Raw genomic sequence first — 15,850 nt, 5'->3', positions numbered from 1 at the left:
TCTCTCGTCTGGCTTTACAAAGATTATCCAATGTCAAAGTTGTAGTTAAAAAAAAAAAAAAAAAATGAAAAATATCTTTATTTACACTTAACATTGCCTTAAAATAAACAACGATAACAACTGCGTTAGTTAGGTACAAACTGTGTTGCAGTTGTTAACGCCCACCTCCAGATTAACAAAATTAGGTACTAAAGACAAGAAAAATAAATATATATGTAACAATCTTAAAAATCAATGAATATTGTGTTAAGTTAATATGCGCGTGAAAAGTTAGTTAAACTATACAAGTATGGACCCCGTCTGTGCCAGCGCTCGCCGACATACGCACGGCACCCCCTTAGAGCGCTTTCCACTCCAAAAAAAGAAAACTCCAAAACATTCCAAAAAGGCAGAGCACGCACGCCAGCTAACATCAATACAGATGAAGTCCTGGGTTGACATGTTACTTGTTCGTAGTGATTACATACACTTTGTGTTGTTGTGCTGTGGTCTGTGGTCATGTCTGTGGTAGTGTGTCAGTCACTGTGAGTCACTGTTCAGCACTTCACTTTTGTTTCTGGTCGGTGCTGTTCAGTAATTTTAAAATAAATATAAAATAAAAAGTTATAAATTAGGGTCCGCGTTATTTTATTTCTTGATTGTGCATCTTTGGTTTACCACTTGCGATGGATACTTCGCGTGAGACGAGAAACTTTTCGGCTTTAACACCTTAGCCATGTGTTCATTTTGCTAAGAACTAAAACACACGTACGTCTGTCGCCGTTCTTAGTTCAGTTCTCAAGTATTCTCAATACAGAAACACGAAAATGGAAACACAAAACGGTTATGATGAAGAGGAAGCTATGGATGGGGCAATATTGAGCGTTCATGTACAAAACTTTTTTTGTCACGATAATTTCAGAGTAGAATTCAAAAAGAGAGTAACTTTTATCGTCGGCCGCAATGGTAGCGGCAAGAGTGCCATCCTCACAGCCTTAGTCGTAGGCTTAGGAGGCAAAGCCTTGGACACCAACAGAGGGAAAAACTTTCAATGTAAGTTGAGTAGTTAGTGTTAAGCAAGGGGGTGGATAATAGGGGTGAGGGGGTGGTTCATCCCCTCACCCCTACCACGATAAAACAATACCACCATAAAACTTAAAATCAACTAAAAACGTCCACCACATCAGAGGAAGCAGTCACCTCCTGTCATACCGACAAGAGAGATAAAAAAAGCTTACTAACCATAATACAAAATGTGCCTATAGTTATTTTTCAAACTTAAGCACCTAGGGTAGGTGCCTCTCTGATAACGCTGGTAGGTGGTAAAAAGCCACGGCTGGAGCCTCTCACTAGACCAGCCCAGACAAAATTTAGAAATGGTAAATTTTCCCCTGCCGGCAATCAAACCCAGAACATCCCACTCATAAAATCACAGCGCTCATCCCTGTGGTTGGGTTGGGAGCTGAGGGAATAGGTAGTGAGAGCAGACATGCATGCTCTGTGTGCACATTACAGAGTGGGGTGAAGTAAGGGCTTTGTAACAGTACATTGAATGTACTGTGTAAACAAGAATATCAGTATTCAATAGGCTCAGGCTTCATCTATATTAATTAAATTTTAAAATCAGCTTATCTTAAATATGAGAAACCTCTGCAATGAGATTTAAACTGCAAATAATTATTGAATTTGGTTGCCATGACCTAGCTGGCACAGCCAGGTCTCATGTGGCCAGGCTGCCTAGAATGTGTGGCCTCTTAGAGATTGTAGCCTTGATAAGCAATCTTACAATTATGTACCATAAATGATAAATGATTTAATTGCGATTGTTTTATTTCATAAGTACATACAATGCTGTTGATGGAAAGATAAATATCATATCAGCTGTGTCCGTTGCACTTATAGTCAAGAACACAGGAAATAGCATAGGAATGATTCATATACATTAAGTGTACTTACAAGTCAATGTATTACATTTGCAATTTTTGCCTTTTATTTTAATTTTCCTTTTAAATTTTTTTGCACATTTTTAAAGAATTCTGTGTAGGACAGAAGTTGTTTCTTAATTTTCAATTAAGTCCTATGAAGCCCCATGTTTTTTGGCGATAACTCAATAACACTTTGCAGTTAACCACATTTTAGAATAAGGATGGCAGACTATTTATGGATTTCATACCTGCAACTAAATTAGCACTATGAGCTTAATCACTCTTAATGACTTAATCGCTTAGTGAGCTTATTATTATTTAACCACCTAACCACATCTAGAATGCAAATTTGCAAACTTTACAAATGAATTTTAATTAACTACAAAAAACATTTTTTTTTGCGATGGAGAAAGAGAATGAGATGCTTGGAAGTTAAATTATTATATTACTTATACAAAAAGTTTATTTATTTAGGTTTAAGTATTTCATTATATTCAGTCATTTTGTGAACTTTCAGCATTTGTAAAAAAAGGAGCCAATTCCGCAAGTATTGAAATAAAAATAAAGAATAGTGGCCCAGGTGCTTATAAACCTGAAGAATATGGTGATAAAATAACAATCGTTAAAACTATTTCAGCATCTGGTGCCTCTAATTATAAAATCAAATCCAGTTCAGGTAGGTAATTCAAGAAAATCGTATATGTGTAGTGGTGATTAACAATAATATTGGTCAAAGAGCTTTGAAGATTTTGGCCTAGGGTTTTTTGGCCAAACTATTATTTTTCTTCTTTAAAAATCAGAAAACCCACTGGAAAATAGCAGCTGCGCATACAACCAGTATTGAAATGTTGCTATCAAAGTTATATTGGTGGTGTTGGTGGTTGGTATTGTAGTCCTTATGTTTAATGCATGGCTGTAAAAAAAAATGGCAGGCTAGGCTTTATGCTAAAATATTCAAACTACTTTATTGTTCATTGATTCCAGATACTTGGTCTCAATTTTTTTACTTTTTTTTAAGGAAAATTTGTTCACTCAAATGCCAAAGAAGTGAATGCTATCGTATCAGCTCTTAACATTCAAGTTAACAATCCAATATCAGTACTGAACCAAGATGATGCCAGAGATTTCTCGCTGAAAATGGATCCGAAGAAGCTGTATTCTTTGTTCATGAGAGCTACTAACCTGGACTCCACTGAGGAGAACTATGAGAGAGCTCGTACATTATGTGCAAATGCTATTGTTTCTTGGGAAAGAAAAAATAAAGTAAGCACTAATTCTACAGATCCACCATCACGAGCCCCAATTGTCTCAATTGCTTACATTGCAAGTGTACTGCTAGATAGATAGCTACATACCCGTCAGGGATGTGGGCACACACACACAAAGATAAATTATATAGAGACGACTAATGCACATCTTTGTAGATTGAACTGTATATATTAATCACTTCCATCATCATGATCAACTCATCCCCGGCTCACTGTTGAGCACAGGTCTCTTAGAATGAGATGGGTTTAGACTATAGTCCGCTATGCTGGCCCATTGCGGATTGGCCGCCTTCACATACCATTGACAATATTATGAAGTGCTCTCGGGCATGCAAGTTACCTCACTGTTTTCCTTCACGGCTAAAACAAGTTAATTGCTTAAGAGGCACATAACTCCGAACAGTTAGAGGTAAAAGCCTAGGATCGGATCGCCGACCTTCCGATCAGGAGACCGACATCTTAACGTCGCTCTAAATTGATTACACTGTCATCAAATTGTTTGAATAATCGTAATTTGCTTACAGTTTTGCTTAGATTTAAAAAATGAGTACAACAAATGGAAGAAGCTGCACGAACAGATGCGATCGCGCAAGGACATCGAGAAGCAGCTGAAGCTACTGAAGGCGGAGCTGTGCTGGAGCCAGGTCGCGGACTTGGAGCGCGAGGTGGCCGCCATCCGCCAGCAGTGCGAGCGCCAGCGCGCCAAGTGCCAGTGCTTCGAGGACAAGCTGCAGGCCATGGAGCAGACCCTGGGCGGCACTGCTACCGAGTGAGTAGTACTCACCGTGCTCTCACATGCACACTACTCTATTTATGTATGTTTTTATTTTATTTAATTACGTAATAAAGGCATTCAGTGAACGTTGATTCTTAACACCCTAAGGCGCCATTTTCATGGACGAGAGAATCGCAAAAAATCCGTCCTACTCGTCGATACGATGTCTACTGCTACAGTGTGCAGAGCATATCTATGCAAGTTTGCGATATGAGCTCGTCACTCGACCATTTTGCCCTCAGGGCGCTGGAGAAGCAGTTAGCAGAGCACAAGAGGAAGAAAGAGGAACTGGAGCGGCAGCTGCGGCCGCTGGAGCGCGCCGCGGCTGACGCGCGCGCCGCGCACTCCGAGGCGGGCACCGCGCTCGCGCGACACGCTGACCTGCTGCACCGCGAGAAGAGGCGGGTGCAGGACTACGAGCGCGAGATCGAGTGAGTCACGTTAAACAGTGGGTTGGTTCCGGAAAACCTGCATCAATCATTATTACAATCGCAATTGTTGTGATTGGCTGAATTTATGATATTCTTGTTTCAACAATGCATCGTAGCCAATAGTGAGCGAGTGTCGGCCAATCAGAGGTGATTGCGATCGTCACACTAGATCGCCGTGTCAGTTATATTCTTGTTAGTGAGTCGACAGGTGTCTGATGCATATTCCCACTGCAGGTCGGGCGGCGCGAGCTCTCAGCGCGAGCTAGAGGAGCTGGAGCGGCGCGCGGAGCGAGGCCGTGCGGCGGCGGAGGAGGCGCGCGCGCGCATCGCAACGCTGCGCAACGACGCGCAGCAGGCGCGCAGCCACTCCGCGCGCCTCGCCAACGACGTGGAGCGCGCGCACGCCGAGCGCTCTCGCCTCACCGCCCGACTCAGTGCGTAGCGCGTCTCGCGACCCTCCTGCGACTGTCGACCGGGGAGTCATCGTGTGTTGTCGTCCACAGAGCAGCGGCAGCAGGAGCTGCGCGAGCTGCAGTCGCGCGGCGCGGACTCGCTGGCGGTGTACGGCGGCGCCATGTCGGAGCTGTGCCGCCGCGTGGCTGCCGCCACCGAGCGCGGCCACTTCAGCGCGCCGCCGCGCGGGCCTGTCGGTGAGCCTCATAACTTTTTTAGTACAAGCAAATAAGATTAAAATCGGCTGAAATTTTAGTGCGCCGGTAGCGTCAAAAATGTGCATGGTTATAGCCTCAGTTATTACTTTAGTCATTTCGTTCAGGGCAGTACATAAAAGTGAAAGACAAGCAGTGGGCCGGCGTCCTGGAGCACATCATCGGCGGGCTGATCCGGAGCTTCTGCGTCAACACACCGGAGGACTCCCGGAAGTTGTTCAAGATAATGGACCAGGTAAAGTTTGACTTGGGGCGTGTTTGAGCGCCGACTCGTGTACCGACCGATACTCAGGAAGCGCGTCGTATTCCACAGGTGTGGTCGGGCGGCGGCAAGCCCACGGTAACGTGCAGCGCATTCTTGGGCGCGCGCCACGACGTCCGCGCCAGCAGCGTGCGCGCCGCGCCGCACTCCAGCGCGCTGCAGGCGTTGCTGGTGGAGGACACCGTGGTAGCCAACTTCCTCATCGACAACCTGGCGCTGGAGCGCGTGCTGCTCGTGCCCGACCACGAGACGGCCGTGCGCCTCGCCGACACGCCGGCGCGCGTGCCGCCCAATTGCGCCAAGATCGTGACGCTCGACTGCTCCGAGTACCACCCGGCGCCCGACTACCGATCATACGGCGGCCGCGCGCGCCCGGCGCGCTACCTGCACCTCGACACCGACGAGCGCAAGCGGTACGTACCGGCCACGAGACTGCCGTGCGCCTCGCCGACACGGCGACGAGCAGCGAAGTCTCACTCTTTCATTGCCATCGTTATTTACAGGCAGTTGCGAACGGAGATCCAAGAGTTGGAGTCTGAATTGCAGCAGCACAACGAAAAAATTCAACAGTTAACGGCGGAGCAGCGACGCGCGGCGGAGAGGGATAGCTCAGTGTCGCAAGCGCTCAAGGCGCTGGGCGCGGAGCTGCTGAAGCGCGAGGCGGAGGCGGACGCAGCCGCCGCGGCGCGGGACATGCTGCAGGCGCCGCAGCAAGCCGTGCTGGTGAGTAGCGCTCACTGGTTCCAGCCAAGAGCTACATTTGCTTCCTAAAACGCGTGTGCGTTCCACTCCGTCTAAGAACTGAGTCTTGAATTAACTTTTGAGTGAAAACAAACAATATTTAAGTTTGCTTTTTAAAGAAAATATAGATTGATTGTCCAAACCAAAGGGAAGAATTGAACGTTTTTTTTTTGTAAAAACAACTATATTTAAATCTAAACTAGTGAGATATGGATAAAATAGCAAAAATGTATTAACAGAATTTGTAGTAAATAGTACTATAAAATTTGATATAGTTGTAACAGAGTTACCGGCAGTGTTATCAATTAAGTTAAAAATAATAATTATGTAGTTAACTTGGAGACAAGCAGCTGCTACAACTGTTTGATACAAATTCATTTTATTGTAAACCATGGGCAGAGATCCTGCAAAAAATGTAGTAGCGGTCATCACACTCTATTTCGTCACAAGCTCATAAGTTGGTGCTCTGAAAACTAAAACATGAATAAAACTAATATTATAAAGTGTAACTAAACTGCTCAAGACATGGGATATTTTTATCACCGAAAAGCAAAAAAATCACAAGGGATTTTCAAAAATCTACGCGGAAGAAGTCTCAGTCATCAGTCAGTTTCAATTAATGTCTACAATCATAAATTATTCTGACTTACTATAATAAAGATTAATCTGTATTACTATAACTCAACAGATGCATTTTTCTCACACAGGATGATGAGCTAAACGCTTCAAAACAGAGGGTTCAACAACTAACGGAAAAGTTGAGCGAGTTGACGGACAAAAGGGAGAGATGTATGCGCGACCTCGAAGACTGCGAGGCCAAGATGAGCGACTTGAAGGCGCAGGTCGCGCAGGTCGCCGTCGCCTGCAGGACACTCAGTGTAAGTACTTAAGAGTGTTCTCTGTGATCGCTTCAAGTCGAGCGTGAGAGCATGTTATTGCAAACAACATTTACGGGTGTGACATAGACAATGGCGAGATGAGCGATCTGGGTTCCAAATAAACTATGAGCTATAAATTTTGTTAAAAAACCATCATTGTACTAGTTTTTCTTACATCAAAAATCTGGATGGCTCCACTTCTTAAATTCTTCCTTAGGTGCTAAAGTGGTCCTACCAAAGGAAATCTCTTGTTCACAAAATGCCGTATTTTGCACTATTTCGTCGTGTAATGATGGAACTAATAGCCGTAGTAGCGACAAAAAAAATATAAATACTTGTCTTATTTTTTGTTGTGAAATTGAAGTCTCATTCCGATTTGACTATACTACATATCAGGCTATGCGGGGACCCTTAAAGAATACATATTTAGAGTTTTATTTGCACCCTAGGAAGAGATCAGTCAGGAAGAAATGAATATGGATCGCGGCGCCGCGGAGCGCAGGGGCTTGCAGCAGAGGCTTAGCGAGGAACGCGCCAAACTGACGCGCGTCGAAGAGATCTTGAGCGGCAAGCAAGAGGACGTCGCCTCCCGCATCCAAGCCGCTAAAGTGCCAAGGATGGACAACCCTAGGTGAGACCATGAATCTTCAATAATACCTGGATTGTTTACTTTACCGTAGTCCACGCGGCCGAAGTCGCGGGTATAAGCTTGTTTAATAAATAAAAGTTCATTAACTATGCACAGAATAGTCAAAATTGCAAACATATTACAAAAAGTGACGTCACATATTATACAAGGTGTAACCAGAACGCAAGCAAAAACTTAGTATTATTATTATACTACCTTAACACAATCCAATGCCAATAACCGTTTGCCTTATCAAGTCCAAAGTCAAAATCATTTATTCAAAGCAGGTATATCTTTTTTACACCCTGTATACTTTATTGCAGGGAAGCTTCTGTGATAACTAACCTACTGGCGGACTACAAGAAGAAAATGAACTCGCTGGTTCAGACGAACATCAGCCGCGAGGAGGTGGAGCGCGAGCTGGCCGTGGCCGAGCGCAACTACGGCCACACGCAGCAGCTGCTCGACACGCTGCGCAAGTACATCGACAGGGTGAGCCCACTCATTCCCCCGTCAACTGCAGTGGCGAACACGCGGAACTCCGTCACCCCTCTCACACCTTGCAGCTACCTTCGTCGCCCCTCCTGCACCTGCCAGTGACCTCCGTTCCCCTCCCGCTCCGCCAAGTTTCCTCTATTCGTCTCTCCCACACCTTGCAGGTTCCTTCGTCGCCCCTCCCTACCTTGCAGCTACCTCCATCGCCCTTTCCCGCACCTACTTACGTGGCCCGCACCTTGCAGTGGCGTCCGTCGTCCCTCCCGCATCTTGAATTTTCTATCTATTTTTTTAAATTAAACTTGTTCTATGTTATGTGTGTTTGTAAAGATACAAAAATTTCCAGATTGAAAAAACGGCTGCCGAGTACTTGGAATATTGTTGTAAGTTAAAGAATGACATCGGCCGCCACATCGGAATTCATTTCATGGCCACGCTCACGACGCGCGGGTATCATGTAAGTTTATAACTATGTATGTTACCACGCAAACGAATTTCATGACGTGTGGTTTTTTGAAAGTTATCGATATGCGTTACCTCTTTTATCAGTTACGCCGCTGTACCTGTGCAGAAATTTTATTTTTGAATGGTGCCAAAATATCTCTGCCAGTCAAAATAATCCATCCATCCATGATTGTGATTAATGTATATACAGAAAGGCATTCCGAACCAGTGGTAGTGGTACTTTTGAATCACAATCAATACAAGAGCATCTGCTCTTGACGATTCAAAAGTTCTTGTAAAAGTCTAATTGAATAAAAATTAAAAATATTTTGAATTTTGTTTTTTTTTTGAATTTTATAATATTATTAAAATAAAGTGCACTCTATAACTCTCACTCTGAGTGACGATCACTGAATAAGCGAATCACCCCGCTGGTACAGAATACCACCTGCAGCTGTGGTTTGTGTTCAGGGTCAGATCCACATCGATCACCAGAAGGACGAGCTGATGCTCAAGGTGTCGGGGCGCGAGGGCTCGCGGAGCGCTAGCTCCACGGCGTCGCTGTCGGGCGGAGAGCGCTCCTACACCACTGTGGCCTTCATCACGTCGCTGTGGGAGTGCGTCGATCTGCCCTTTTACTTCATGGACGAGTTCGACGTTTTCATGGTGAGAACACACTATTCAGCCGTTTCACTAAAATACTTTAGGGGCTTCTTATACTTGGACAAGATTGTTTATAGTCGGGGTGCTTAGATATTTTTTTTTTCCCCTCTCATTTGGCTTTACACAGATTAGCCAATGTCAAATTTATAGTTATTTACAAGTTAGGGAAACTTATAACTAATAAACCAAATAAAATAAAAACCAAAAAACACCAGTAAAACACAAAAATCGGCCACTTTTAACAAAAAAAAAAAAAAACACTCCAAAAAGGCACAGCACGCGCGCCAGCAAACGTCAACAGACGAACACAGATTTTATTCTGGGTTTTAATCAGAGTTAGTATTCCTGGCATAGTCTGCTATATCTGTGCCCTGGAGCTTAAGGTAAAGTAACACGTGGTCTATTCTGGAGTAGTATAGTACACTGGCTGATGCCATGATGGTTTCCGGGATAAAGAGTTGCCTATTTGTTAATCCAGAATATAATAATTTATTTCCATTCTAAATTTCAGCCAAATCCGTCCAGTAGTTTTTGCGTGAAAGTGTAACAAACATACATACAAAGTTTCGCCTTTATAATATTGGTGTGATGGGTGTGTTGCAGGACGACGTGAACCAGCAGATCGCGGTGACGCTGCTGCTGGACATGGCGGCGCGGCTGACGGCGCGCCAGTTCGTGTTCCTCACGCCGCACGGCGCCAAGCTGTCGCTCAAGGACGCGCCCGTGCCCGCCGACGTCATCTCGTATGTACCTTATCTCATACACCACAGGGTATCAGAACACAAGGTTGCATCTGCCGGCCGGCTGGTTTGCCAAACTTAATTGAAAATTCGCCGAACAAAACATTCGCCGTATTCCAAATTGTGATTTGTCGAATGCCGAACTATCGCAAAATTTGCCCGAACTAGAATAGTGAAGCTGTAGGTACCATTATTGTAGCGAAACTCCTAGACTGCAATTTATTTAAAAACTTTATTCCACTACCTCAACACACATTCAAAATTATTAAAAAATATTGTAATATTATCTGAAAAGAGCAACCGCCGAGCTTCTTGCTAGATAGAAAGAGCATTCCGAGCTAGTGATAAATTCAGTAACAATTCAAAAGTACTTGTTAAAATTTATTTGAATAAATAATATTAATTGAAATTATACCCTTGCAACATAGAGATATCACTAATTTAATTTACTTTACTTTCAACTATACTAGTGGCTTTGGTTAGAATATCGCTACCTATATTAGAAATGTGACAGTGTGTTTAATTGTCGGTTTGTCCTTCCATCACGTCGCAACAGAATTTTTCCGATGGGTAGGTATTGGTAGAGACCTGGAGAGTGACATAGGCACTGTACCGAAAAATCAGAATTCCTACAGGATTTTTAAAAACCCGAATCCACACAGGTGGAGTTGAAAAGCATCAGCTAGATAGTCATATTTTCTTAAGGAGATCCTTTGATACTAATTATTATTATTTTCTGTTTCAGTCTGGGCAATCCAAGACAAGAGTGAAGAGATTATTCTACAAGATAGTGATTATTTTTGTTACCAATTACGTGTCGTAAGAAAGTTTTTCAATAAAAATACATGATATCATCAACACCTTTTATTTAATACTCGCCATGAAATCCAAGTACATGACACGTGATCAAACAATGCATATCTATTGCACAAGCGGCGACCTGTAGCATGGCTCCGAGTTACAGTCTATGAGATCACACACTTTCCGGAATATAATTCAAAATCATTGTTTACCCGAGGTCGCTTACGTAATCCCCGAAAGGCATCACGGGTATTTTTTTACCTGTCCCTCCGAGAAGTTCCTGTAAGGTACCGTTCCTCCGAGAAATACAATGCAACCGAATCAAAATTTTATCTAAGTCAAAGTCTAAAAAACTTACAAAAAAAAACAAGACACCTGACTTCCGAAATTAAAGATATTTTTCACTTTGTACTTCCTCTTGGAAGTCGATAGTTTTTTTTTATAAAAATTTAGATACCTATCTCGTCTTCGATTTAGATAAAATTTTAATTCGGTTGCATTGTATGTTTCGGAGCGACCACGGGTAAAATACCCGTGGTACCTTCCAGGGGCTACGATAGGACCACCGGGAGTACAATGTTTAAAATGAACTATATTATTTAATTTAGTTTCAATAAATTGATATAAAAATAACTTATATCTAGAACTCGCGCTAGTCGCTAAGAATATAGTTAAATTATTCTGACGTAAAGTAACAACATCTAAGTCTTATTTATAAGGCGAATCGCCTCGGGAGATAAGCGTAATCGTTCGACTTAAGTCTAATATACACAAGGAAACAACAATACCCGGCGCGCGGCCACCTGCCCTTGCACTACAAATATACATCTTACAACGTAGCTACTCGTATATATTATTATAATATACATCTCTTAGACTACACATTTGCGCAGTAGCTCTACACGCAAAGTTGGAAAGATAAGTAAATCTTAATATCTAATGGATATTCACTATATAATTTTTTTGCTTTTCTGTGTTGTTGTTGTGGCTAATTCTGTAGAACGCAATGTCCTAACAAAATTGAAGGTCTAAATCTAGTGCTACCCCTTTCCGCAAGGAGCATTATGAAAGAGATAACGATACATTTAGGGTCTCTTTCACAATCGCCAGATAATTTTTTTTCTAACGAATTTTGTACTTATGAATTTTGTATTGGGAATTCGTCATTTGTAACTGGCGGTTATGAAACAAATTCCTAGACATTTCATTTTATTACAAGAGCTCGTGTACAACGGAATAAGCCACCTATTTTCAAACAACAACAGCTATCGTATTTGCTTTGACAATACAAGTCCATAAAATGGAAATAAAATTTTGATAAAATTAAAATAATCTTTTTCTTTCTTTTTTGCTCTAAGATTAGGGTAATGATCTCGGACAAAATAGATTCTGTTATTGATTTTATGTGATTTTCAATAATTTGTATAAAACAAAATAAAAAACACGCATTTCATTGCATAAAAATAAAATTTAAGTTCATATAAACTTTACAAAATGAATCCTTCATCTTATAGCGTCAATTTTTCATCAGTATTAAAATTGTTACTTGTATAATTGTGTGTATTTTTACCAAAAAAAAGTTCCACAAGGAACAACAAGCTTAATTCGCCATAATCCGCCGAAACCGACAAATCTCTATGGTGCGATAAGGAGCGCCCGCCTTCCACTGAAGAAGCAGGAAAAGAAGGAGATACACACCACCACCACAATAATCTTCTAGAACACTTGTTGTTCCTTGTGTATCATGGACTTTCGCAAAGTTATGCCTGCTTCTATCCAAGGGAACACAAGTTATATTGTTATTTATTAAACTAAAAGTAGTCAATTTTCCTAGGAGTCCATTTACAAAAAGGCCAGCAATTTATGTCTTTGGCTAAAAATTAGTATCGAAACTTTACTGACAAAGACTCCTCACGAGCCCCCGATCACCAGTCTCTCGTCTTCAACCCCCGCCCTAAGTGAAATTAATAAATTATATTATTATTTTATTTATTTACACATAAGAGCCCCTACACACTAGCGTTTCTCCAGCGTAGGCGTTTGTCGAACTTAAGACGTGACTACGCGACATTAATGCTGCGTAAATGCACATCGCTTGAGTTAGCGTCGCGTAGACACGGCCGCGTAATCATGTTAATTAACATCTTGGTACTTATCATAATTTACAAACTGGGTTTCGACGAGAAAATTATTGTTGGCTTTGTTTTTAAAAAGAATTTATAACGAAAAACGAAGAATAAAAGGCTATGGGGATGACTCATCATGGAATTTGCGACCAAGTGAAAGTGATCCTTTCGTGCTGCACTGTGCTCTGTACACATATAAAAATAACTAACAATGTTCAGGTGTTAAACACAGCGCGTGCGTCGCGTTGTCGCAGGGTCTGCGTTGCGCTATTATGTTCCACGAAGGCCTACGCTGGGAAAACGCTAGTGTGTAGGTACTCTGAGTCTCGTTTTGGGCGTAGGTACCAAACCAAAACTGAACTTAATTCAAGTTTGGTGTGTTTGCTTTTGAGTTTCAATTAGTCCTACTAGCACTAAGGTGTCAAAATTGACCTCACTCCGTGCACTTCACAGTCAATATGCTATATAAAATTTAAGAAATTAGCCTCGAATTAGCAGTGAATATTACTAATCCGAATCCACTATTACGGGTTTGAAATAAAAGGTAACAAACAGACCGACACACTTTCGCATTCAAAGTTTGAATGCGAAAGTGTGTTGGTCTGTTTGTTACCTTTTTACGGGTCAATTGCTGAACCAACCTTGACGGGTACAAGGATAGATCGCATCCTGGATACGGACACAGGATACTTTTGAGGAAAAATCCCTAAAAAATATAATTACTATCCGGGTTTTGTACCCGCCCAAATCTGAATAAATCAGTTGAACTAATGGGAACGAGCGAATTTATTTTAGTTTTATTACGCCCAAACAAAACTATTATTCTACTTAAGTGCAGCAAATTAGCTTAGAAATAAGTTTTTACTAGATCGAATATAATATTAAAGAAATTACTATTTCAATAGGTTCATATATAATAACTCATTTGTAACTGTTTTAATTGATTTCAGCTGAAAGGATATTTTTTGATTTTTAATTACATATACTTACTTAAATAATAAATAAATCGAATCAAATTTTCAGATTATAAATATTGGTAATCAATATTAAATCTAATATCGTTTGATAAAGTAGATTGAAAATGATTGATTATAATATATAACATGAATTTTACTACGCTAGCAATACTAAATAATATGATGATTGTATTTTAACATATTTAAATATAATATAAACAATGTAATTCCTGTGGTTTATAAGTTAAAAAAAATACAACAAACATGAGCTCCCTGGTACGACAATACGTTACACACTAGACGGTCATTCCAAACGAAAATGTTTGCGGGCTTTCGCTTACAACTTGATAGTGAATGAATACTAATTTTGACAGCATTATAGAACACTATTTTTGTTCGGAATGACCATCTGGCTAGTGTACGAGGCTTTTCAAAATGACTTTATTTCAACGCTCATGCCATCTTGTTAGCTAGAGAAAATGAACACTTGCTCTCAAGGGCCCTAAGACGGCGAGATGTTGACGGAACAAGGTTCATATTCCGTTTAATAGCAACAATAGATAAAGTTTTGGTGCCTCTAGGTATAGGTCACTTTTGGAATGTTTAATTTGTAATAACCAAATATTACAGTTCAGAGATGCGCCGTGCTGGTATGATTTGCATCTCAGATAATATCAAACGTAATATTCATAAAACCATAAATTGGACTTAAATCACGCATTTTAGTAAACAGTTTATTAAACTATTATTTAATATATCAAGTACTTATTTATATACAAACGAAAAACAGAAATGAATTAAAACAAGCTTTAAAAACATATTTTCACAATCTGTTCAGAGATTTGATAGTACAAAATTTTATTGATAGTACAACATTTAAAAAAACCTATTCACAGAAAAGCTTCAATGTTAACCTCATCTTTTATTAGTAGCCTGGGTAAGTGACATGCACAATCAAAATCTATTAGTGTGGTAATTTGTTAATAAGCAAAACTCAAACATATAGTTCACCTAATTAGCGCGAAAGTTTTATAGATCCATAACTTGTAGTCTTGAGACAGTCTAGCGAAATTCCGCAAGCAGAAGAAATTTGGGGCGGAAACGTACCCCGCGACTTCGTCCGCTTGGATTACACAAATTTCAAACCCCTATTTTACCCCCTTATTGAATTTTCAAAAATCCTTTCTTAGCGGATGTCTACGTCATTATAGCTATCTGCATGCCTCGACATGGTCGGTTAGCGCTACCCTATATACATCATACTCTATGGTTAGCGCTGTGCGTTGATAGATCAATCAGTCAGTCAGTCAGTCAGTCAGTCAGTCAGTCAGTCAGATTTTCTTTTTATATATTTAGATATTAGGAGTGCATCAAATCTACCGGAAACGACAGTTCCGTTTACACCAGAACTTTGGCTTGCTTTGACTTTTGGCTTTTGACGGAAGCTGCACTTCTTTAGGTCGCAGAATTGAAGCGAAGCTTCGCTCAGATTTTAGGGTGCTAATGGTAAATACGAATTTGTTCTAGATATATCTAGTTACCAAACTCAAAGGTAAAAATTACATTGAATCATCAATTTCATACTATATACATACCTATACATTTCAAAAGCTTCATTAAAAAATCTGGATGTTCTAAATCGAAATGTTATCAACCAATCAAATATCAGATCTTTCAAATAGATTTATTTATTTGTGTGAACGCATGCATCCAGCCATTTCTGCCATTGTATATCTGAATTTTTGTATTTTGTCAAAATAAATATCTATGTTACATTATGTAAACAAAGTGGTGAGATTGTATTTAAAAATGACTTTAATTACGGTAGGGACAAAGAAACGAATCATGTAGCACAGGTTGGGTTACAATATAATGTGTTTCACTGAAAAAAATTGACCCGACCTGATATTACTAAATTCAAGTGTTAATAAGCGTAGCTAACATAACGAAGTTAGCAGGAGACATAAAACCAATACAAGCATACGAGTGTATGAATATAAACAAGAAGTTGCACTTCTTTCCAGTGTAGGTACAGTGTGAACCCAAATGAAGCGAAAGTTACACCTTTTT

At 40.8% G+C, this 15,850-nt stretch overlaps 1 protein-coding gene across 1 annotated transcript; it reads left to right on the top strand.

The window, feature by feature from the left end:
- Positions 1-569: 569 nt before the first annotated feature.
- LOC123874557 (structural maintenance of chromosomes protein 6) lies at positions 570-10,754 on the top strand. Its single transcript, XM_045919987.1, has 17 exons — positions 570-1,032; positions 2,422-2,580; positions 2,923-3,167; positions 3,697-3,941; positions 4,190-4,378; positions 4,613-4,812; positions 4,882-5,028; positions 5,154-5,281; positions 5,360-5,721; positions 5,812-6,031; positions 6,757-6,927; positions 7,377-7,558; positions 7,879-8,047; positions 8,397-8,507; positions 8,966-9,160; positions 9,761-9,900; positions 10,643-10,754. The coding sequence occupies exons 1-17, from the start codon at positions 807-809 to the stop codon at positions 10,665-10,667; spliced, it is 3,114 nt and encodes a 1,037-aa protein (XP_045775943.1). The 5' UTR covers positions 570-806; the 3' UTR covers positions 10,668-10,754.
- The last annotated feature ends 5,096 nt before the right edge of the window (positions 10,755-15,850 follow it).

The sequence above is a fragment of the Maniola jurtina genome, chromosome 2 (genome assembly GCF_905333055.1).
Source record: "Maniola jurtina chromosome 2, ilManJurt1.1, whole genome shotgun sequence".
Lineage (NCBI taxonomy): Eukaryota > Metazoa > Arthropoda > Insecta > Lepidoptera > Nymphalidae > Maniola > Maniola jurtina.
The sequence above is the reverse complement of the archived record's forward strand: the minus strand, read 5'-3'. Positions and strand labels throughout refer to the sequence as shown.